Source organism: Scyliorhinus canicula, chromosome 1, assembly GCF_902713615.1.
Source record: "Scyliorhinus canicula chromosome 1, sScyCan1.1, whole genome shotgun sequence".
In the NCBI taxonomy this organism is placed as follows: Eukaryota; Metazoa; Chordata; class Chondrichthyes; order Carcharhiniformes; family Scyliorhinidae; genus Scyliorhinus; species Scyliorhinus canicula.
In genome coordinates, this window is record NC_052146.1 from 82,931,233 (window position 1) to 82,956,654 (window position 25,422).

The 25,422-nt window shown below is 45.9% G+C and overlaps 1 protein-coding gene across 2 annotated transcripts in view; it reads left to right on the forward strand.

The window, feature by feature from the left end:
* The window catches only part of LOC119964597 (importin subunit alpha-7), a 97,451-nt gene extending 90,280 nt beyond the window's left edge, over positions 1 to 7,171 (forward strand). For both annotated transcript variants that reach the window (XM_038794285.1, XM_038794295.1), the window contains 2 exons: positions 1,389 to 1,567; positions 1,662 to 7,171. In XM_038794285.1, the coding sequence (XP_038650213.1) occupies positions 1,389 to 1,567; positions 1,662 to 1,849 (367 nt within the window). In that variant the 3' untranslated portion in view covers positions 1,850 to 7,171. The remainder of the gene's footprint in view (positions 1 to 1,388; positions 1,568 to 1,661) is intronic.
* The last annotated feature ends 18,251 nt before the right edge of the window (positions 7,172 to 25,422 follow it).

Here is a 25,422-nt window from a genome sequence, read left to right on the forward strand (position 1 = left end):
AATATTAAATCTAATTTGATCTGACCTCTTGTTGGTTCGAAGACATTGCTTCAGAATGCTATCCCGAACACATTCCAGGAACCCACTACCTTTCTGACATACTACCCTGCTTGTCCCAATCTATCTGGAAGTTAAAATTCTCCATTAAAACCACTCTACCATTGCCACTTGCTTTTCTAGCCTCTGCATTTATACAAGCTACCACTTGGCTGCTACAAGAGGATCTAATTAACAGCTCTCACAACAGTCTTAACTTTCTTGTTATTAATTCTACCCATGAAGTTTCACTGCCTACCATCCTCTCACCATTGAAGTGATTTCATCCTTCATCACTTGGTCTACTCCGAGCACTCTACCATTTTCTTCATTTTACCAATAGACTTTATAACCTGGTATGTTTAGTTCCAGTCTAATCTTCGTAATGGCTAGTATATCATACCCTCCAAGCTGAATTTGTAGCTGCACTGCATTCAATTTGAACTTTGCACAGATGCACCGATGTGGACTGCTTATTTGGGCCTCAGGCCCTAAACTACCCTTCTGCTCCAATGCTGTGCTCTCATTTCTTTCTTCTGTCTCCTGGTTTAATTACTTCACATATTTTAGGTTTCCCTTTCTTTACCTATAGTAATATGTTTGATGTAGAGATTTAAAAGTTTGCAGGTGATATGAAAATACACTCTGTGATTGGTGCAAAAGTTGTAGACTGCAGGACTGACTAGGTAGGCCGAAAGTGGCAAATTAATTTCACTCTCGAAAAGTATGATGTAATTAATGCATCTGTTGAGGACAAGTAAGGCAGTGGTTCTGCCTGGATTGTATACAGAACAATCCTTTCAATCATCTACCGACCACGTTGCGGCGCGCTGACTTTTAAGGCGCAATATGGCCAGTAAAATGGCACCTAACAGTAGGTGGATTGGCTATGTTAAATTGCTCAAAAAGCTTAGGTCGGGTTACTGTGTTACGGGAGTAGGTTGGAGGCATGGGCTGAAGTAGGGTGCTCTTTCCAAGGGCCGGTGCAGACTCAATGGGCCGAATGGCCTCCTGCCCTGTTGACTCTGATTCTATGAATGAAAGGCACCTAAGGTTAAACAGTGTGTGTGAGAGAAGTAGGTTTTGCTTTGCAATTCCATCAGGGTTGAACATAAATTTTATTCATTTAATTTAACAATTTGAAATAGAATACTAAAATTAATAAATAATAATGAATTTTGACAAATTGTGATGTTAACTTCCAACCTGATTTGCTTTAGAGAGAAGTGATTATACAGTGTGAATACAAGTCTGAAGACCTCCATATACAGTCCACCACCATAACATTTATAGAAATTTTCTGTTAATACAGCAGAATGTCTTTGCATATTTTTCTTTTTTTTTTTTAAAAGGTATCTTGTAAGCTTGGGTTGTATTAAGCCATTGTGTGACCTACTGACTGTTATGGACTCAAAAATAGTTCAAGTTGCCTTAAATGGGCTGGAAAATATTTTGAGGCTTGGAGAGCAGGAGGCTAAACAAAATGGAACTGGGATTAATCCGTACTGTAGCCTTATTGAAGAAGCTTATGGTAGGTGAAGTTCTAAAAATTTATATTTTTCATAAAATTCTAACGATTTTTGTTAAGAGATCTAAAATAAATTTGTAATATTCCTTCATCACAGGTCTCGATAAAATTGAATTTTTGCAGAGCCATGAGAATCAAGAAATTTATCAGAAGGCCTTTGATCTTATTGAGCATTACTTCGGAGTAGAGGAAGAGGACAGTAGTATTGCACCACAAGTGGATGAGACTGCACAGCAATTCCTCTTTCAGCAGCAGGAGGCCCCCATGGAGGGTTTCCAATTGTAAAGTGTGCAAGAAATAACCAACAAACACACATCCCTGGTGACCCATCGAACCACGCACGTTTAGTTGAAAAGAGTGACCGGAAACTTTTTTCTTTTCAAAAGGTTTTTTCCCCCCCCTACGGAAAAATTAATTTAGTCCAAAAAGTCGTGCTTTTCTAATTTTCAAGTGGTAGAGTTGTGGGTCACTGTTGCACTTCCCTTTTATGTTTGTTTAACGTTGCATCGGAACTTAATATTTTTTTTCAGTTTGTGCACCATGGTGCATCTGTAAAAGACAATTCTCCCTGAAATAAAGCTAGAGAAACCCAGTAAACATTAAACTTAACTCTGATAGATTCAAATATTCGAGACATTCTTGCAATTTATTTTTCCACAGCAGTTACAAATTTTACGGCAGACAGTTTGAGTTACCAATCAACTGATGTAACTAAAATTCTTTGAAAGATTGCTTATGTGGATAACTAAGATAGCCCTCTCGGCATATTGTCATTTTTGAATGACTGCCATCAGAAAAAATGCCATTTGAACACTTGGGTGTTGGAAAGAATTGTCTTTTGGATTGATTTTTGCCTGTTTTGTTTTTGAGGGTTAGTGGGTGGGTGTGAGAGTGTTTTAAATATTTCACTGAATATATAGAAAAATGTATCTGCTTCCAAAAACTTACTCCTCGAAGTTCCAGTGGGTCTTATAACGAGCAGGTGCAAACGGTACTAATTCTGAATTCAGTGAACTTGCAGCTCTAATCAAATAATCAGTTGCTTGGTTGTAACTGATGTTAATCAAGGATGGAGCCAATATTCTAATTAGAAATTTCAGAGCAGCATATTTTGGAAGCAAGAGAGCATTCAGAATTGGCGCAAGACTAATTTTGAGGAGTTTAAATGTACATTTGCTACTGCTAGAACTGTTAAATGTTGAAACACGTAGTCAGGTTTATTTGATTATGGCTTAATTTAAACATTCAGATTTGATTTCTGTATTTTTTTCCTCTTTAGAAAGGGAAGGGAGGTTGGAAATTTTGGTAATAGTTGGGAAAAGAGGGAGACAGCTTGATGTAAGCTGATATACAGTTGGGGAAAAATGGTAAGCCGTGTTAATTAACATTCAAGTGTCTGGCCTTTCAGGGTGTTGCATCGCAGCAGCTGCTGATCATGCATTTTTAAAAAAAAAGTACAGATTTGATCTGTCCAGAAATTTGAGAGTATTTAATGTGTAAACTGGAAGCTGTAGAATGCAAATCTCTAAATGCCAGTCATTACTTATTTCATGTGTTACTTTAAAATAATGATAAAAATGTATTTGTCCCTTGCCAAGCAGCTGGTTCAAAATAATTGCTACTATAGTTGCTGACCTGCCAAGTTTTATAGCGCAATTGGATCGCTATTTTCTATCTGTAAACTTGCTTAAGTTTCTTCAGCAGCTATCTGTTGAATATCCAAACTCCACGTTTGTCTTCAGAAAACCTGCAAAAGAAACCAATTGTAGTATTTGCAATTAATCCCAATATATATCTTGTTTATCTGGGTGATCAAATTCAATCTGGATGAAGAATCTCCCTAATGTTTACATTTATCCGCTCCCTGAAATACAGGACATTACCTCTGCACACAATGCTATGTTTGGCAGTTAGTCAATGGGCAATTAAACTGTCTACCAGCTAGATTTAGATTCAATTTGATTTGATTTTTTAAAGTGGTAATAAGATGGAAGTATTCACTCCCAAGGTAAGAATGAAGTCATCTATTTAAACTGTGTTTAGGTACAAAATGACTTGGTAAATAGAATCTGAGATTACAGTGCATGTTAAAGATGTACTGCATCTTACTTTGCTATTGCTTCACCCTTTAGGATGTAAAATGCACATGGAAAAGGAAACTTAAACTTACTGTAGGGATAAAATAAAGAAAACTGAACAAACTTGAAGCAAGTGTACAGATCCAAGCCAATTTAAGAAAAATGAAACCAATTTTGTTCTGAGCACTTTTTAAATTTTACTGATAACCTCACGTTTTGGCAAGGGGATACTTTGTCTACATTCTAACAGATTTGACATTTGCACACATTGCATACATGCAAGCATAACTAACTATTCCACACACTTTTACATCTACAATTTTAGAGAATTTTGGTATACAATACTTTATGAAGAGTGGAATTCTATATTGAACGAGGAGAGTGCATTCATTAGACAAACTGTGAACCTTAATTATTGAATTCTATTGAAAAGGAGCCATTTTTTCTACCTCTGCCACTGTGATTAGCTTTGCTGAGAGGGCGGGGGAGGGTGTGGTAAGCAGACAGATCACACAACAAACATTAGAGATCCGTGAAGTAGAACCATTATGAACTGAGCTCGGCTATTCTCGGTGATTATTTTTCTTCCTCACTCTGAACTTGGAAGTCCATGTTGCTTAACTTTATCATTCTAGTTGAAACCGTTTTGGCATTCACATAAAAAGTAAATATGCTAAAATATTCATAAAAATGAGAGCAGGTAATATTTTAACATCATTTGTTGTATAAGGAGGAGAGAGAGCAAGGTGCTCCTAGCTTCAGGGGCATGAATCTTACGTGAGAGCAGTTGGGCATTGATATTTCGGGTTGTGTGGTGTAGTTCATAAGTTCCAAAAAGGAAAGTAGTTTTAAATTGAACGTGCATTTTAACCACAACCTTTAATCCGGCTGCTCCAGTTCAACTTGGTTTTACTTTTGTATATCCTTAACGGACTGGTGTGATGACTGACTAAAGATGTGTGATGTGATGGAGTTTGAAACCATTGCTTCAACAAAGTTTCTATATTTCTAGTGTACACTTATTATAACTAGTAGGAATGGCTCAGAACCAAACTTTCAAAAGCTGTTATCGCTCTCATACTGTAAAATGTTTGTAGTACAATTATGACTACAAAGATGATGATTTTTGGTGCCTAACGTTATGTGGTTTGCATACTGTTTTTTAATAGTATTTTTGCAGTAGGCCTCATTGTGCATCTTTAAACATATTTGCTAAATAAGTATATATTGTTTGCTTAGTTTTCAGGTTTCTGCATGCTTTGAATTTTTTTTAAATTGAAGTTCTTTTTGCATCCAGGCTGGATGAGAGGTTTGTGCTTTTCTCTCTTGTTGGTTAGAATGATTAAAACGCCATTTGCATCTTCAACTAGAATGAAACATTACGTTGATTTACTCCCTGGTTCTTGGCTGGTGGAAATTGTGGCAATTTAAAGAAACCTGGGAAAAGAAGGAAAAGGTCTATAAGAGGTCACAAGCTAGTGTAAATTATATAACATTCCCTTCATTATAATAGGTCATTGTGCTGGAAACAAGTCCAAAGGAATAATTTTTTAAACAGCTTAATGGATCTTTTGGAAGGGGTGGGGAGGAGAAAGAAGTTGAGGAAAAAGTCTTGATTTCCTTTTGTAAGAACAGCTAGGCCAATAGTTACTTTTTCTAATTCTTTAACTGGCATTAACTGAAATATAAATTCAAACCGACTGGTTCGAAGATGATTTGGTATTAACTTCCTTAACTAAAATGTTATCATAGCTGCTTAAAATTTGTGAGGAAGCAAGCATGTAATGGATATTAAGGATTCACCTGAACAGTTTTTCTCGAGCTTCATTATCGAAGAATAGGTTGTCCTAACGGTTAAAACATTGTTATTTTTGGAGCTTTAGTAACGTCTGTTGAAAGGAATAAAAGGCTTTTAACTATGCAACACATTTAGGCTTCAATTTTGTTAGTAAGCTATTTGGCCAGAACTGGGAGAAAATCAATTCTTGTAATGCTAAACATACCTTTGCTTGCAAATTATTTCCGACCATATCTGATGTCCATGCTGAATACTTTTGAACTTGAGGTGAAACTGAAGAGGACCTAGAGTATATTTCATATGTATTTGAAATAGTCTATACCCTCTTGCTTCCAACATACAGCATGAAGTGAAAACATTTCAGGAGTTTGGTTCTGTGCCCTTCACTAACCACTATATTTATGGCAGCTGTTAACCATTTGATATTTTAGATTTTTCTACAATCTAGAGTGGACATTACAGCAAATAATATGGTACATAATTTCCACACAAACCAATAAATTGGTATGGATATTTCATGCTACCATCAAAATTTTGAGCACTTCCATTTGCCAACTATGCAAACTTTTCCCATGAGGCCTTCTGACCGAGGTCCCTATCCTTAAGTATTTCTGAATGTCTATGAAGTATCCTTTTTATTTGTCCAGGGAAATTTTGTACAGTTTTCTACTGATACTTTGATGCATAACACTGAAAAAATGTGCAATTTGGCCGGGAGAAAGTTTCAATTTGTATTAATTTGAGCCATTATAATTTAAAATACTGTTACTGGAAATTACTGGAATAAACTTGTAGAGTAAGTACATGCCAGCAACAGTCCATTTACAAGCAAAAATAAATAAAGCTGCTACACCTTTTGAGACCTAACTTTTGTATTTTAAACTTGTAATTTGGGTACTTTATTTTATCAAAGGTTTTGCTTACTTTAAGCCACTTGTAGCCTTTCATTGCAAAGTCATAGCATCAGAATTTCTATAGAACGAGAAGGCAAAATTACAATGCACTCCTGTTCTTTATTCACACAAGTGCCAGCCCAACCACAAGTCCATGAAGATTTATGCATCTCTTCTCTTCTCAGTCTTTAGCAATTTAATTTTACTTGAATGTGTGCATTTTTTTTGGATACGTGCAAACGTGCTGCTCTTTTTTCCTCCTCTGCCACAAGTGATGTTAACAGTGGCAATCATTAGTATTATATGCACTAATCTAATCCATTGATTAGGCGGGGGGAGGTGTTGGTGGGATTGGAGTCGGAACACTGACTAGAAAATCCGACTGTGTATATCCCTGGCCACAATTTCTAATTTGTTTTGCAAACAAATATAGGGGGATTAAAATTTTACAAGATTTTTTTTCTAGAACATAGTTAAAAAGCATAACCAAAAAAATACATTCTATTTATTTTCATACTGCTATATTATATGACAGTTTTTTTTTTTACTTGCTCTTCTACAGATGTTTGCAGATTTAAAGTTTGTGTCCAAATTGCTGTTCCTCAAAACTCAAATCATTTTTTCCCCTTTAATTTTGGGAGGACGTGTTACTGACCATAATACTTCTGACCATTGACTGACTTGTCATGACTTTATGAATGCATAAGATGACGGAAGCAGATAGCACAAACAGAACATGATACACAAACACATTACAACAAAAGCAATTACAAATTCTGTTCCTTTGTTTAAAACACTGTAAATGTACAAGTATGAAATAAATCTTGTTGCAAATCTACATTTTGTGTGTTGCCTACTGATGATTAGCTTTACATGTGTGCAAAGCATAGTTTTGTAAACCGTGATTCAATTCACATCTCACAAAAGTGCATCATTTAAATTTACACTCTAATGACAATTTGGGAATAAAATTAAAGGGAATTCTAGCTTCTCTTTGATGGGTAGCTGTAATCCAATGTTGCAACAATTACTGTTAACTTTGGAGAAACATTTGTGGGCTGTTCATTGTGAATTGCATCAAGTGGTACCATTTTACCACAAAAACCTGACTCTAGAATGGCTAACAATTGTTTTGTATCGAAACAATGCAATCTGTCATATTGTGTAGTTCTCCAGCTTCATTCATAGTCATAGTATCATCAAATCTACAGTGCAGAAGGAGGCCATTCGAGGCCATCAAGTCTGCACCAGCCCCTGGAAAGCCCACATCTCCACCCTATCCCAGTAACCCTACCTAATCTTTTTGGACACTAAGGGGCAATTTAGCATAGCCAATCCACCTAACCTGCACATCTTTGGATTGTGGGAGGAAACTGGAGCACCCGGAGGAAACCCACACAGACACTGGGAGAATGTGCAAACTCCGCACAGACTACGCAAGCCGGGAATCGAGCCTGGAGCTGCGAAGCAACTGTGCTAACCACTGCCACCATACTGTCCTAACCACCTCTTCCCCCTTTCTCCCCTCCACCTGCCCCCAAGATTGATTTGCCACAATAGTCAAAAGAACAATACAGCACAGGAACAGGCCATTGTACATCCTATCCATGTATTTGTCGAGATGCCTTTTGAACGCTGTTAATGTATCTGCTTCTACAACTTCCCCTGGCAGCACGTTCCAGGCACTCTCCACCCTCTGTGTAAAATAAAAGAAAAACCTGCCTCGCACATCTCTAAACTTTGCCCTATGGACCTAAAACCTACGCCCCCTGGTGACTGACCCCTCCACCTTGGGGAAGTGCTTGCCCATCCACTCTATCCATTCTGTCAATCTTGTAGACCTCCATCAGGTCGCCCCTCAACCTCCCGTCTTTCTAATGAAAACAGTCCGAGTCTATTCAGCCTCTCCACATAGCTAACACCCTCCAGACCAGGGAATATCCTGGTAACCTCCTCTGCACCCTCTCCAAACACCCTTTGTGGTGTTGTGGGCAAGTTGAAAAAACTGAAGGCACTTGAGAACAAATGTAAGAGCTAGGAATAGGCAATTCGGCCTCTTGGGCCTGCACTGCTATTCAATTCAATATGGCTGATCTGATCTCATCTGGGCCTCAAGTTTCCTGCCCCTTCTGCATAATCCTTCAGCCCATTGTGTAAATTTTAGGCAGATTTTAATTAGCAAAGTTCCAGCATCCACTGCACTCTGGGAGAGTGAATTTCACAGATTCACAACCCTTTCAGAGCAGTAATTTCTCCTCCTCTGTTTTAAACCTGCTACCCCTTATCCGAAAGCTACAACCTCATTCTATATTGCACCACAAGAGACAACATCCACTCTACAGCTACTTTGTCAATATAATTTATCATTTTATATACTTCAATTTAATTTCTCATTCTTTTTTAAAAAATAATTTTTATAAGATTTTCACAATGTAAACAACAAAACAACATTTACAAAACAACCATGGTAAAAACCCAAGAACAACACCCACCCAACTACAAAAGCAACTACAAAAACAAAAAAAAAGCAAACAACAAAAAGGAATGAGATATCACCCGCCACATCCAACAAACCCATGTACACAATCCTCCCTCCCACCGAACCAAACCCCCCCCCCCCCCCCCCCCCCCAGTTGCTACTGCTGACGGCCTATTTCCCTACTGTTCCGCCAGGAAGTCCAGGAAAGGCTGCCACCGCCTAAAGAACCCTTGTACTGATCCCCTCGGGGCAAATTTCACCTTCTCCAATTCGATGAACCCCACCATATCATTGATCCAGGCCTCCATGCTTGGGGGCCTCGCATCCTTCCACTGAAGAAGAATCCTCCGCCGGGCTACTAGGGACGCAAAGGCCAGGACACAGGCCTCTTTCGCCTCCTGCACTCCCGGCTCCATTGCAACCCCAAAAATTGCGAATCCCCAGCCTGGCTTGACCCTGGATCCCACCACCCTCGACACTGTCCTTGCTACCCCCTCCCAAAACTCCCCCAGCGCTGGGCACGCCCAAAACATATGGGCATTGTTCGCTGGGCTCCCCGAGCACCTAGCACACCTGTATTCGCCCCCGAAAAACCTACTCATCCTCGTCCCAGTCATGTGGGCCCTATGCAGCACCTTGAACTGTATGAGGCTAAGCCTCGCACAGGAAGAAGAGGAATTCACTCTCTCCAGGGCATCTGCCCACGTCCCCCCCCTCAATCTCCTCACCCAGCTCCTCTTCCCATTTACACCAGTTCCTCCACCGAGGCCTCGTCTACCTCCTGCATTACCCGGTATGTGTCCGAAATCCTCCCTCCTCCAACCCATACCCCACGTGGGGGCAACAACCCCTCCGCCTGGCAAACGCCCTAACCTGCATGTACCGAAACATGTTCCCCGGGGGGAGCCCAAACTTCCCCTCTAACTCCCCCAAGCTTACGAACCTCCCCTCCACAAATGGGTCGCTCAGCCTCCTAACCCCTACCCTGTGCCAGCCCAGAAATCCGCCATCAATGCTCCCTGGGACAAACCGATGGTTTCCCCATATCGGGGCCTCCGTCGAGCCCCCCACTTCTCCCCTATGCTGTCTCTATTGCCCCCAAATTTTGGGGGTAGTCGCCATCACTGGGCTCGTGGTATACCTCGTTGGAGAGAGCGGCAACGGCGCCGTTACCAGCGCCTCCAGGCCCGTGCCCACACAGGAGGCCATCTCCATCCTCTTCAATGCTGCCCCTTCCCCGTCCATTACCCACTTACGCACCATCGCTGCGTTGGCAGCCCAATAGTACCCACAGAGGTTGGGCAGCGCCAGCCCCCCCCCCCCCCCCCCCCCCATCCCTGCCCCGTTCCAAGAACACCCTTCTCACCCCTCGGAGTCCCATGCGCCCACACAAATCCCGTAATACTGCTGACCCTCCTAAAAAAGGCCTTCGGGATAAGGATGGGGTGGCACTGGAACAGGAACAAAAACCTCGGGAGCACTGTCATCTTAACGGACTGCACCCTCCCCGCCAGTGACAGCGGTAACATATCTCACCTTTTGAACTCCTCCTCCATCTGCTCCACCAACCTTGTGAGGTTGAGCTTGTGCAGGGCCGCCCAGCTCCCAGCCACCTGGACTCCTAGGTACCTGAAGCTCTTCCCTGCCTGCTTCAGTGGGAGCCTACCAATCCCCTCCTCCTGATCCCCCGGGTGCACCACGAACAACTTGCTCTTGCCCAGGTTCAGCCTATACCCAGAGAAGCCCCCAAATTTACTAAGAATCCTCATCCCCCCCCCCCCCCCCACCGGGTCCGCCACATACAGCAACAGGTCGTCCGCATAAAGCGACACTCTATGCTCCTCCCCAGGCCCCTCCAGTTCACTGACTCCCTCAATGCCATGGCCAGGGGCTCAATTGCCAACGCAAAAAGCAAGGGGGACAGGGGACACCCCTGTCTCGTCCCCCGGTACAGCCGAAAGTACTCCGACCTCCTATTTGTGGCTACACTCGCCATCGGGGCCTCAGAGCAACCTCACCCAACGGACAAACCCCTCCCCAAACCTGAACTTCTCCAACACCTCCCACAGATACCCCCACTCAACTCTATCAAAGGCCTTCTCCGCATCTAATGCCACCACTATCTCCGCCTCCCCTTCCACAGCTAGCATCATAATAACGTTGAGGAGCCTTCGTATGTTTGTATTCAACTGCCTTCCCTTCACAAACCCCGTCTGGTCCTCGTGAATGACCCCCGGCACACAATCCTCTATTCTTGTGGCTAAGATCTTTGCCAGCAGCTTAGCGTCTACATTTAGCAGCGAGATCGGCCTATATGACCCACACTGCAGAGGGTCCTTGTCCCGCTTCAGAATCAAGGAAATCAGCGCCCGTGACATAGTTGGGGGCAAACCCACCCCCCCTCCCTTGCCTCATTAAAGGTCCAGACCAACAGGGGGCCCAACAGGTCCGCATACCTTTTATAAAATTTGGCCGGAAACCCATCCGGCCCCAGCGCCTTCTCCGACTGCATGCTCCCTATCCCTTTAACCAGCTCCTCAAGCTCAATCGACGCCCCCAGTCCCTCCACCTGCCTCTCCTCCACCCTCAGAAATCGCAACTTGTCCAAGAAGCGCCCCATTCCAACCCCTCCACCGGGGGTTCAGACCGGTACAGTTCCCCATAAAAGTTCCTAAAGACCCCATTAACGTATACCCCCCTCCGCACCACCTCCCCAACTCTATCCGTCACTCCCCCAATCTCTCTGGCCGCGTCCTGCTTTCGGAGCTGGTGTGCCAGCATCCTGCTCGCCTTCTCCCCATATTCATACACCGCCCCCTGTGCTTTCCTCCACTGAGCTTCCGCCTTTCTGGTAGTCAATAGGTCGAACCTGGCCTGAAGGCTACGCCTCTCCCCCAGCAATCCCTCCTCCGGAGCCTCCGCATATCTCCTATCCACCCGCACCATCTCCCCTATCAGTCTCTCCCTCTCCCTCTGCTCCCCCCTCTCCCTATGGGTTCGGATGGAAATCAACTCCCCTCTAATCACCGCCTTCAATACCTCCCAGACCGTCCCCACTCGGACCTCCCCGTTATCGTTGGCCTCAAGGTACCTCTCAATACACCCCCGAACCCTCCCGCCAACCTCCTTATCTGCCAGCAGCCCCACCTCTAAGCGCCAGAGCGGACGTTGGTCCCTCTCCTCCCCCAGCCCGAGGTCCACCAAGTGCGGGGCATGATCCAAAATGGTAATGGCAAATAACACCCTCCTCCACCCTCGAAACCAGCCCCCTGCTCAGGACAAAAAAATCAATCCTCGAATAGGCCTTATGCACGTGGGAGAAAAACGAGTACTCCCTGGCCCTTGGTCTCGCAAACCTCCAGGGATCCACCCCTCCCATCTGATCCATAAATCCCCTCAACACCTTAGCCGCCGCTGGCCTCCTACCCGTCCGGGACTTGGATCGAACACCTTAGCCGCCGCTGGCCTCCTACCCGTCCGGGACTTGGATCGATCCAATGGGGGATCCAGCACTGTGTTGAAGTTCTCCCGCCCCCCCCCCCCCATGATCAGGCCCCCCCGCCTCCAGGTCCGGAATGCGGCCCAACATGCGCCGCATAAACCCTGCATTGTCCCAATTTGGGGCGTAAACATTCGCCAACACCACCCGCTCCCCCTGCAGCTTACCACTCACCATCACATACCTCCTGCCACTGTCAGCCACCACCCTCAATTCCTCAAATGACACCCTCTTTCCCACCAGGATCGCCACCCCCCGATTCTTCTCATCCAGCCCTGAATGAAATACTTGGCCCACCCATCCCTTCCTCAGCCGAACCTGGTCCGCCACTTTCAGGTGTGTCTCTTGGAGCATGGCCACATCCGCCTTCAGCCCCTTCAAGTGCGCAAACACCCGGGCCCGTTTGACTGGCCCATTTAGCCCCCTCACATTCCAGGTGATCAGCCGGATCATAGGGCACCCTGCCCCCCTCCCCTGCCGATTAGCCATAACCCATCCCCTGCCCACCACTGGCCAGCGTCCCCCGCTCGGCCAGTTCCCCACGGTGGCAACTCCCCCCTCCCCCCCCCCCCCCCCCCCCCCCCCCCTCCCCTCCCAGCACCCTCTGCATCCTCCAGCTCCTTCCTGGCCATTTCAGCAGCAACCCGGTACCACCCCCCTCCCCACCCCCGGCTAGGACCCCTCCTAGTCGCACCCCTCCCTCCATAGCACTCCCGTGAGCCAGCTAACTTCTGCTGACCCCGGCGACTCCCGCCATACCTCCGACTCCTCCCCACGTGGGACTACTCCTCCTCCTTCGTGCCCATCAGCAGGCCCTCCTCTCCCTCCCCCCCCCCCCCCACCCCCCGCCGCTCTTGCGCGGGAAAATACCAGCCAGCAACGGCCCGCGCTTCTCAGCCCCGACTCCACCCCCATCATCCCACAGCGCGGGAAACCAGAGAAAAGCTTGCGCTTTTGCCCTGCCCAACCCCGCCTCCTCTAGGGCAATTCCCATTGCCAGTCCTCACCACCAGCTCCCCGCACTTCCAGTTTACCTCCCTGCCCGAACCCGTCCACCAGACCCATACAAAAAGACATAACGACATCGCCACACCCACCCTAAAGCCAACACACATCTTGCATTAAACAGAGAACCCCCCCCCCCCTCCAGAGCAAAAATCAAACACAATTACATTATCATACAACATCTCCCATCTTAGACCCTCAGTTTGAGTCCAGTTTCTCGGCCTGCACAAAGGCCAACGCCTCCTCCGGGGACTCAAAATAATGGTGTCGGTCCTTGTTGGTGACCCACAGACGCGCCGGCTGCAACATGCCAAACTTCAAGCTCCGTCTGTGGAGCACCGCCTTTGTCTGGTTGAACCCGGCCCTCCGTTTAGCCACCTCCGCACTCCAGTCCTGGAAGATCCGCACCTCCGTGTTCTCCCACTTGCTGCTCCGCTCCTTCTTGGCCCACCGGAGCACACACTCACGATCAATGAACCGCTGAAACCGCACCAACACTGCCCGCGGCGGCTCGTTCTGCTTGGGCCTCCTAGCCAGAATTCTGTGGGCCCCCTCCAACTCCAGGGGCCCCTGGAAGGACCCAGGTCCCATCAACGAGTTCAGCATAACGACCACATAGGCCGCCAGGTCCGACCCCTCCAGCCCCTCCGTGAGGCCCAGGATCCGCAAATTCTTCCGCCTCGACCGGTTGTCCAGCTCCTCGAACCGCTCCTGCCACCTTTTATGGAGCGCCTCGTGCATCTCCACCTTCCCCGCGACGGCCACGGCCTCATCCTCCCTTGCGGAGGCCTGCTGCTGCAGCTCCCGGATCACGGCCCCCTGGGCTGTCTGAGTCTCCATCAGCTCTCGTGGTAGCCTTCAGCGACTCCAGCAGCTCCACCTTAAGCTCCTGGAAGCAGCACAGCAGAGTCTCCTGCTGCTCCTGCGCCCACTGCCTCAGCTCCTCGAGGGCTCTGCCGGCCGCCATTTTGTTTCCCTTCCCCCGCTTTTCCAGGGGCGCTTCCACTGTTTTTATGCTTACCCCACTCCTGGTCCGGACCATAGGACCTTGGGGATCTACTCCAGACCCCTTCCCACGTCGGGATTCGTCGACGAAGTTCCGTTGGGGGCCCTGGAAAGAGCCCCAAAGTCCATTATTAGCGGGAGCTGCCGAACGTGCGGCTTAGCTCTGCATTGCCGCCACCGGAAGCCAATTTCACATTCTTTTAAACTCTAGCAATTATATGCCTAAACTCATTCCGTCTTCATAAGACAAAACCCTCCACTCTGGAATCAATCTAGTGAACCTTCTCTGAACTGCCTCCAGTGCAACTACATCCCTCCTCAATAAAGGGGACCAAAAACGTATACAGTAGGTCTCATCTGTCCAGGTGTGGTCTCGCCTATTATGATTCCGGACCAGACCCCAACAATTCCTTCGATACCAGACACAAACCCCAATATTTTGTTTGTAAGACTGAGGAAAGGATACTTCACTCCAGAAGTGGTCCCACTCACAAATAGGAACGTGATATATTAAAACAAACATTATTTCTAACTTTAAGACAATAGCCTTAAAATTACCAGTTAGACAATGCTTAACAAAACAATGAAACAATAAATCCCAAGTGCTATATTTATCCCCACTCGAGCAAGACCCATCTCGGGTCAAAATCCACTTTTAAAAGCAGTTAGCCAACGCAGGAATATTTGCTTAATAGAAAAAGACTGATTGGAGGGAGAGAAACCTGGTCAGGAAGTACACAGTAGGTCTCATGTGTCCAGGTGTGGTCTCGTCTATTACGATTCCGGACCAGACCCCAACAATTCCTTGGATACCAGACACAAACCCCAATATTTTGTTTGTAAGACGGAGGAAAGGATACTTCACTCCAGAAGTGGTCCCACTCACAAATAGGAACATGACCTGCAGATTCTCGCCTGCTTCACAGTATTATTTAACCGGCCAGTCAGCCTTTGAAAAACTGTTCCTGTCCTGTTCCCAGGCAAATCTTTAACTCACTGTGAACTGCTTCTGTTCACAGATCAAAACTCACATGGGAAACCCCATTGGCCAGCTGGTGAGACTGCAGGGGGGCACCGCACGGGTCAGAGAATCCCACCCGGGGTCTCTAATTATCCCAGGAAACCTTCTTTATATAAATAAAATTTCATTAGTCGAACTTTTACAATGCTTTAATTGCACCTTGGCTCCAAAAAGTCTAGCTGCCTTTCAAACCAGGATTTTTAAAAAAATGACTGCAGCAGTCACACACAAACCCAAGCGTTTAACCCTTTCTGCACCAAATACAACACAATATATCAGAAATTCCTACTTTCACACACCAAAGCCTTGTATAGTTGCAGCAAACTTAGCTACCGTTGTACTCTATTCCTTTAGCAATAAATGCCAAAATGTAATTTATCTTATTACCCGCTGCATCTGCATTCTAGTTTTTTACGATTCTGCACAATGACACCCAGATGCCTCTGCTCTGAAGTTCCTCTCCATTTAGATATTAAGTTGCCTTTCTATTTTTCCGACCAAAACGGACAACCTCACACTTTCCACATTAAACCCCATCTGCCAAACATTGGCCCACTTACCTATCCATATCCATTTGTAATTTTCGCATTTCTTCATTGCAGTTTAGAATCCCACCTATTTGATGTTGTCTGCAAATTTGGCTTTGGTTCCTTCTAACCCTGTGTCCAAGTCATTAATATAGATTGTAAATAGTTGGACCCAGAGGACCGAACCTGGTGGCACCTCAATTATTACATTTGCCAGCCAGAAAAAGACCCATTTATCCTGATTCTTTCTGTCACTTAACCAGTCCTCTATCCAAGCTAAAAGCACCTTGTGTATTAACCTTTTGTGAGGCACCTTATCACACCTGGAAGTTCAGATACAGGACCACATGATTATAGAAGCAGAATTAGGCATACGGCCCATCACGTCTGCTCTGCCATTTGATCATGGCTAATAATCCCCATTCTCCTGCCTTCTCCCCGTAACCCCTGATTCCCTTTTGTTTAAGGGGCAATTTAGCGTGGCCAATCCACCTACTCTGCACATCTTTGAGCTGTGGGGGTGAAACCCATGCAGACATGGGGAGAATGTGCAAACACCACATGGACCCTAACCCGGGGCTGGAATCGAACCCAGGTCCTCAGCGCCATAGGCAGCAGTGCGAACCACCATGCCGCCCTTCCTGATCCTTTATTAATAAAGAATCTCCCAGGGTAAATACTCTGGGAGTCCGGTGTCGGTGGCAACACTGAGGATTTGGAGGCAACACTTTAAGTTGGGGGTGGGGTCAAGAGAGATGCCGATTAGGGGAAACCATAGGTTTAAGCCAGGGAAGTTGGATGGGAGGGTTTGGAGATAGGAGACCTGTTCCTGAGAGGTCGATTTGCAAGGTTTTGCAAGGCTTGAGGAGTTGTTGGAGAAATATGGACTGGGGCAGGGATATGTATTTAGGTACCTGCAGCTCCAGGACTTTGCCGGGAAGGAAGTTCAGAGCTTCCCGATAGCGCCGGCTACCACGTTGTTGGAAGAGGTATTGACAACAGAGGGAATGGAGAAGGGTGTGGTGTCGGCGATCTAGGGGCTGGTTTAGCACATGGCTAAATCGCTGGCTTTTAAAGCAGACCAAGGCAGGCCTGCAGCACGGTTCAATTCCCGTACCAGGCGCCAGAATGGCTTCTCACAGTAACTTCATTTGAAGCCTACTTCTGACAATAAGCGATTTTCTTTTCCTTTCATTTCATCTATGGGAAGATTTTGGGGGAGGATTAGATATATTGCAGGGGATGAAAGCCAAGTGGAAGAAAGAGTTGGGGGATGTTATGGAAGACGATTTGTGGTGTGAGGTGCTCCGGAGGGTGAACGCTTCCATCTTGTGCGCGAGGTTGGGGCTGATATAGTGCAGGTCGTGTATAGGGTGCACCTTTCGAGGGCGAGAATGAGCCGACTCTGAGCGGGTGGAGGATGTATGTGTGTGCTGTGGGAGGAGCCCCGCAAACCATGTTCATATGTTTTGGTCCTGCCCGAAGCTGGAGGGGTATTGGAGTAAGGTTTTTAAGGTCATCTCGGGGGTGGTACGTGAGGTTGGAGCCAGGGCTCCTAGAAGCCATTTTTGGGGTGTCGGACCAGCCTGGGCTGCAGGCGGGTGTGGAGGCAAATGTTTTAGCCTTCGCCTCGCTGAGTGGCCGGAGGCGGATCCTGTTGGGGTGGAGATCAGCTTCTCCGTCCTGTGCCTCAGCTTGGCGGGGGATCCACGCTCGAGAAAGTGAAGTTTGAGCTGAGGGGCAGGATGGAAGGCTTCTACAATTCATGGGCATTGTTTATCATGTATTTTCAAGAATTGGATGCTATCGAACATTAGGCGGGCGGGGGGGGGGGGGGGGGGATTATTGGGGGGTTAAGCACAGCGTTTATCGGATGATCATGAATTCTTTTTGTTTTTTTGTTTTGTTGTATTGGGAATGTATGGGTGATGTTTAAGTTTGATGGTTGAAGGGGATGCTGTTTGGAGGATTGATACTGTATTTGTTATTATTGGATATTTTGTTGTGTATTTGATGAAAATGAGAAGATTTAAAATTTTTTTTATAAAGAATCTATCTATCGCTGTCTTAAACACACAAGTGACTTGGCCTCCACAATCTTCTGCGGCAATGCATTTGACAGATTCACCACCCTCTGGCTAAAGAAATTACTCCATCTCAATTTTTTTTTAAATTTAGAGTACCCAATTATTTTTTCCCAATTCAGGGGCAATTGAAAAATGAAAATCGCTTATTGTCACAAGTAGGCTTCAATGAAGTTACTGTGAAAAGCCCCTAGTCGCCACATTCCGGCGCCTGTCCGGGGAGGCTGGTACAGGAATCGAACCGTGCTGCTGGTCTGCTTGGTCTGCTTTTTAAAAGCCAGCGATTTAGCCTGGTGAGCTAAACCAGCCCCTAAATGAAATGAAAATCGCTTATTGTCACGAGTAGGCTTCAATGAAGTTACTGTGAAAAGCCCCTAGTCGCCACATTCCGGCGCCTGTTCGGGGAGGCTGTTATGGGAATTGAACCGTGCTGCTGGCTTGCCTTGGTCTGCTTTCAAAGCCAGCGATTTAGCCCAGTGTGCCAAGGTTCCTGTTTGTATTGGCATTTAGCATGGTTAATCCACCTAATGTGCACATCTTTGGGTTGTGGGGGTGAAACCCAGGCAGACACGGGGAGAATGTGGAACCTTCACATGGACAGTGATCCGGGGCTGGGATTGAACCTGGGACCTCGTACCATAGGCAGTAGTGCTATCCACTGTGCCACCTTGCTGCCCCTCATCTCCATTTCAAAGGATTGTCCTCTGTCTGATGCTGTACCCTCAAGTTCTAGTCTCTTCTAGGAGTGGAAACATCTTCTCTGCGTCCACTCTAACTAGGCCTCTGTATTCTGTAAGCTTCAATTAAATACCCCCTCATCCTCCTAAACTCCATTGAGTACAGACCCAAAGTTCTCAACCGTTCCTCATGACAAGCTCTTCATTCATGGGATCATTCTTGTCAACCTATTCTGGACTCTCTCCAAGGTCAGCACATCCTTATTTAGATATGGGACCCAAAACTGCTCACAATATTCCAAATGAGGTCTGACCAAAGCCTTTACAGCCTTAGAAATACATCCCTGCTCCTGCATTCTAGCCCTCTCAATGAATGCTAACATTGCATTTGCCTTCCGAACTACCAATTGAACCTGCACGTTAACCTTGAAAGAATTCTGAACTAGGACTCCTAAGTGCCATTGTGCTTCAAATTCTCAAAGCCTCTCCCCATTTATCTGTAACCTCATGCTTCGGCATATCCCTCACACTACCATTATCACCAAGCCAGGGGATCAACCCTGGTTGTCATTCTGGTGAAGCTACAACACAGGACAAATTGCGTGCCAAATAACATAAGCAGCAAATGATGGACAGAGCTATGTGATCTCCAAACCAACGGATTAGATCTAAGCTCTGCAGTCCTGCCACATCCAGTCATGAATGGTGGTGGACAACTAAATAACTCACTAGAGGAGCAGGCTCCACAAATATCCTCAATAATGGAGGAGCCGAATACATCTGTGCAAAAAAACAAGACTGAAGCATTCGCAATAATCTTCAGCCAGAGGTGCCAGGTGGATGATCCATCTCGGTCTCCTCCAGAGGCACCCAACATCACAGATGTTAGTCGTCACCCAATTTGATTTGCCCCACGTGATATCAAGAAATGGCTGATGGCACTGGATACTGCAAAGGCTATGGGCAAATGCAACAAGACCTGTACAATATCCAGGCTTGGGCTGACAAATGGCAAGTAACATTCACGTCACACAAGTGGCAGGCAATCTCCAATAAGAGAGATTCAAACATTCACCTCTTGACATTCAATGGCATTACCATTACTGAATTCCCCCCACTATCAACATCCTGGGGGTTACCATTGACACAAACTAGCCATATAAATACAGTGGCCACAAGAGTGGTTCAGAGGCTAGGAATCCTGTGGCAAGTAACTCACCTCCTGACTCCCCAAAGCCTGTCTTATTCATTCATGGGACGCTGGCATACTGGCTGGGCCAGCATTTATTGCCTATCTCTTGAGGGGGCAGTTAAAAGTCAACCACATTGCTGTGGATCTGGAGTCACATGTAGGCCACATCAGGAATGGACGGCAGATTTCCTTCCCTAAAGAACATCAGTGAACCAGATGGGTTTTTACGACAATCGTTTCATGGTCATCATTAGACTTTGAATTGCAGATTTTTATTAGATTTCAATTTCACCATCTGCAATGGTTGGATTCGAACTTGGGTCCCCAGAGCATTTGTGACAAATCCACTATGCCACCACCTCCCCGTCTACAAGGCACAAGTCAGGAGTGTGATGGAATACTCTCCAGTGGTCTGGATGAGTGCAGCTCCAACAATACTCAAGATGCTCGACACCATCCAGGACAAAGCAGTCTGCTTCATTGGCACCCCTTCCACAAACATTCACTCCCTCCACAATCAATGCACAGTAGCAGCCCTGTGTACCATCTACAAGATGAAATATAGGGACACACAAGATTTCTGAGACAGCACCTTCCAAACCCATGAGCACTATAATCTAGAAGGACACGGGCAGCAGATACATGGGAACACTACCACCTCCAGGCCACTCACTATCCTGACTTGGAAATATATCAGCCATTCCTTCACTGTCACTGGGTCAAAGTCCTGGAACTCCCTCTCTAACAGCACTGTGGGTGTACCTACACCTCATGGACTGTCGCTATTCAAGGACAATTAGGGGTGGGCACCAAATGCTGACCTAGCCCGGTAGTGTAGTACAAGGGGATAGCACTGTGGCTTCACAGCACCAGGGTCCCAGGTTCAATTCCCCGCTGGGTCACTGTCTGTGCGGAGTCTGCACGTTCTCCCCTGTCTGCGTGGGTTTCCTCTGGGTGCTCCGGTTTCCTCCCACAGTCCAAAGACATGCAGGTTAGGTGGATTGGCCATGATAAATTGCCCTTAGTGGCCAAATAAATGGTTAGGACGGGTTGTTGGGTAACGGGGATAGGGTGGAAGTGAGGCATTAAGTGGGTCAGTGCAGACTCGATGGGCCAAATGGCCTCCTTCTGCACTGTATGTTCTCTGTTCTAGCCCATGAAAAATAATTTTTAAAAACTGCATTTTCCATTCCCCTTACAAAAAAATGCCAACATTCATTTTCCTTCCAAATCACTTGCTGTAGCTGTAGATCAATTAATAATAATTATAATAATAATCTTTATTGTCACAAGTAGCCTTACATTAACACTGCAATGAAGTTACTGTGAAAAGCCCCTAGTCGCCACATTCCGGTGCCGTTCGGGTACACAGAGGGAGAACTCAGAATGTCCAAATTACCTAACTGCATTTCTTTCGGGACTGAAACCAGGAGCACCTGGAGGAAACCCACGCAGACACAGGGAGAACGTGCAGACTCCGCACAGATAGTGACCCAAGCTGGGAATCGAACCTGGGAGTCTGGAGCTGTGAAGCAACAGTACTACCCATTGTGCTATTGTGCTTTCTTCATCTACATTGCCGGATATCTGAAGCTGATGGGAAGCCTTCAGAGTCTTCTTGTGCGTTGAGTCACCACAGGCTGCAGTTCATCAGGCTAGTCTTTCTGCCGAATTCTTAACTTTGTCACTGCCGCCATTATCTTAAAATCTTCCGGACTCTGGCACCATGTTGTGTTAGGTGTTCGATGTCAAGCAAGGAATCTACCAAATGACTTGTGACTTGTCCAAACCAGGATCTTTATTAAATCACACATGGTAAGATAGCGATATGCTACAGAGCAAGTTATCATGGGGTTTCTTTGTACTCCCCTGGAACAACCCTTTGGCACGACTGTCCTCTTGTACATCTTATAACCATCTGCCGATCACCAGATGTGCTTGCACTTATATCAGAGTGCCTTGTCACATGACCCCTGTCTGGAGAATGCATGGTGGGTCTGTACCGCCACCTGCTGGTTGGAGGTCACACCACCAGCTATCTACAATATTGCTTACAGGCATCTCACCACACACCCAACATACAACTTCCACCTATATGCCGCCACCGAAAGTCCCCAGCCATGATCATGTTGAATGGTGGAGCAGGCTCAAATGGCCTACTCCTCGTGTTTTCTATGTTTCTAATTGTTTTAACCAGTATTACATTCTGCAGTATCAACTAGTTGGTCGCTGGTCCTGGTGGACATCTAGGAATTCTCATCAACTGGTCCATATTAACATTTAAATCTGCCAAGTGGAAATCAGCCAGCACACAGAGTTTCCCACTGCCAAAAGTAAAATAAACTTGATTCCAAAATATATTAAAAATACAATCATAACCAGAGCAGTGATTTGAATGTTTTGATAACTCCCTAGTTTCCCCCCAGTGGCCTAATAGGAAAATTCAATAATTGGTGGTTGATGTCAACATTCAAAGGAAATTGAAACCGAAGATTCATAAGAAACATAATGTGGGTCAGACGGACGGATGGGAGCTCGCAGGTTAGTATGATTTTATATAGCATAAAGTAAAATAGTACAATGGGAAATATTTGCAGGGCTATGAGGAGAGAGCAGACTAGGGAAATTTGAAAAAAGAAGAAAAACTTGCATTCATATAAGGTTTTTCACAATCACCAGATGTCTCAAAATATTTTACAGCCAATGAAGTACTTTAAGAGTTCCCACTGTTGAAATATAGAAATAATGCCTCCCAACTGACACATAACAAACTCCCATCAAGAGTCATGTGATAACCCAGATAATCTATTTTAGTGATGTTGATTGAGGGATAAATATTGGCCAGGAGAGGAGGGAAACACTCCTGCTGTAATAATGCTAATCTATCTTTGCATTCACCCAAGCAGACAGATGAGACCACGTATTTAAAGCTACAACTCCAACAAATCAGTACTCAGTACTGCACCAGATTGTCAGCCTTGATTTTCATGCCCGGGCCCTGGAGTGAGACTCAAATACTTGTGACTCAGCAGCAAAAAGGCTGCCAACTGAGATTTGTGGGGCTGGAATGAAAGACATTTGCCGGGTTATGGGGAATGAGCAGGGCAGTGGGATTAAGGAAATTTATAAATGTAATGACACCACATGGACTTTTTTGAATTCATTCACGGGATGTCAGCATCGCTGGCAAGGCCAGCTTTTATTGCCCATCTCTAATTGCCGTTGTGACAGTGGTGGTGAGCTGCCGCCTAGAACCATTGCAGTTCATCTGGTGTAGTTACACCCATAGTGCTGCTGCGAAGAGAGTTCAAGGATTTTCACCCTGTGACACTAAAAAGATGGTGATTTAGTTCCAAGTCAGGATGGTGTGTAACTTGGAGGGTAACTTGTAGGTGGAGGTATTCCTATGCGTCAGCTGCCCTTGTCCTTCCAGGTGGCAGAGGTCACGGGTTTGCAAAAATTGAGGAAACATTGATGAGTTGCTGCAATGCATCTTGTATACAATACAAACTGCTGCCACTGTGCATCAACGGTGGTGGGAGTGAATCCAGTGTCCTGGATGATGTTGAGCTTCTTGAGTGTTATTGGAGTTGCACTCATACAGGCAAGTGGAGCATATTCCAATCACAGTCCTGACTTGTAGATGGTGGACAGGCTTTGGGAGTCAAGAGGTGAGTTACTTGCTTCAGAATTCCCAGCCTCTAACATGCTCTTGTAGTCACAGTATTTATATGGTTGGCCTAGTTCAGTTTCTGGTCAATGGTAACCCTCAGGTTATTGATAGTGGGGGATTCAGCAAAGCTATCAAATTCTTGCTTGTTGGAGATGGTCATTGCCTGGCACTTATGTGCTGTGAATGTTATAGAATTATAGAACAGTACAGCACAGAACAGGCCCTTCGGCCCTCGATGTTGTGCCGAGCAATGATCACCCTACTCAAACCCACGTATCCACCCTATACCCGTAACCCAACAACCCCCCCTTTAACCTTACTTTTTAGGACACTACGGGCAATTTAGCATGGCCAATCCACCTAACCCGCACATCTTTGGACTGTGGGAGGAAACCGGAGCACCCGGAGGAAACCCACGCACACATGGGGAGGACGTGCAGACTCCGCACAGACAGTGACCCAGCTGGGAATCGAACCTGGGACCCTGGAGCTGTGAAGCATTTATGCTAACCACCATGCTACCGTGCTGCCCCAAATGTCATCCAAGTCTTGCTGCATATTGGTACAGACCTCTTCATTTTACGAGTTGCAAACAGTGCTGAATGTTGTGCAGTCATCAATGAACATCCCCATCAATAAAATATTTTCTAAAAAAAATCAATGAACCTTTGATCTAACGATGGAAGAAAAGTCATTGATTTTTTTTTTTTTTTTAAATTTAGATTACCCAATTATTTTTTCTATTAAGGGGCAATTTAGCGTGGCCAATCCATCTACTCTGCACATTTTTGGGTTGTGGGGGCGAAACCCACGCAGACACGGGGAGAATGTGCAAACTCCACACGGACAGTGACCCAGAGCCGGGATCGAACCTGGGACCTCAGCGCCGTGAGGCGGTTGTGCTAACCACTAGGCCACCGTGCTGCCCCGAAAAGTCATTGATGAAGCAATTGAAGATGGTTGGGCCTAGGACACTACCCTGAGGAACCCCCGCATGCTGTTTTGGGACTGAGATGATTGGCTTCCAACAACCTCAATTATTCCCATTTGCGTTGGGTAGGATGCCAACCAATTTTGCCAGAATTTCTTGATGCCACACTCACAGAATCTCAGAATTGTTATGGTGCAAAGAGGCCACTCAGCCCATCATTACTGCCCCAGCTCTCCAGATGAGCATTATGACTAAGTTCCATCCTCCTGCCTTTTCCCTGTACCCCTTGCACATGATCTCTATTGAAATAATCATCTAAAGCCCTCTCAGATGCTTCGATTGAAACTGGCTCCACTACACTTCCAGACCGTGCATTCCAGTGCTAACCACTGTGTCGCCCCTTATGTAGTGGTCGGTGAAGGCGGCTCACCACCACCTTTCTGAGGGCAGTTTGGGATGGACAGGAAATGCTAGCCTGGTCTGTGACGCTCACATCCCATGAACCTGGAGGATTATGAGGAAATAGCAGAGCGATGGGAATAAGGAAATTTCTAGGGCTATGAGGAAAAAGGAGGGCAATGTGTAGGAGACTTTCATATTGGTAATTGGAGTGCTGTTTCAAAGATCCAGCACAGCCATGATGGGCTGAATGGGCCAACAGTTGTCCTGATAAAGAGTTAAAAAGACTGGAAACTTTAACTCTCTCCAGATGCTGTCAATCCTGCTGAGTTTTTCCAGCATTTCCTGTTGAGTTAGAGCTGCGGCATCCGCAGTATTTTGTTGTCCTTTTAGTGGCCAACATTTGTGTTGTGCGATCCTATGAATTTTTTCAGTAAAAATGAATTTTTCAAATTTAAAACAAACTAAAGCGAAACAATCCGCGAGCTGAAGGAAAATCAATGAATAATTGGGGAAGTTGGAACATGCGCACTGGAGCCCTGCCACGCGGAACTACAATCCCCACAATGCACCCGGGGCGGAAGTTCCAGAGCCGCC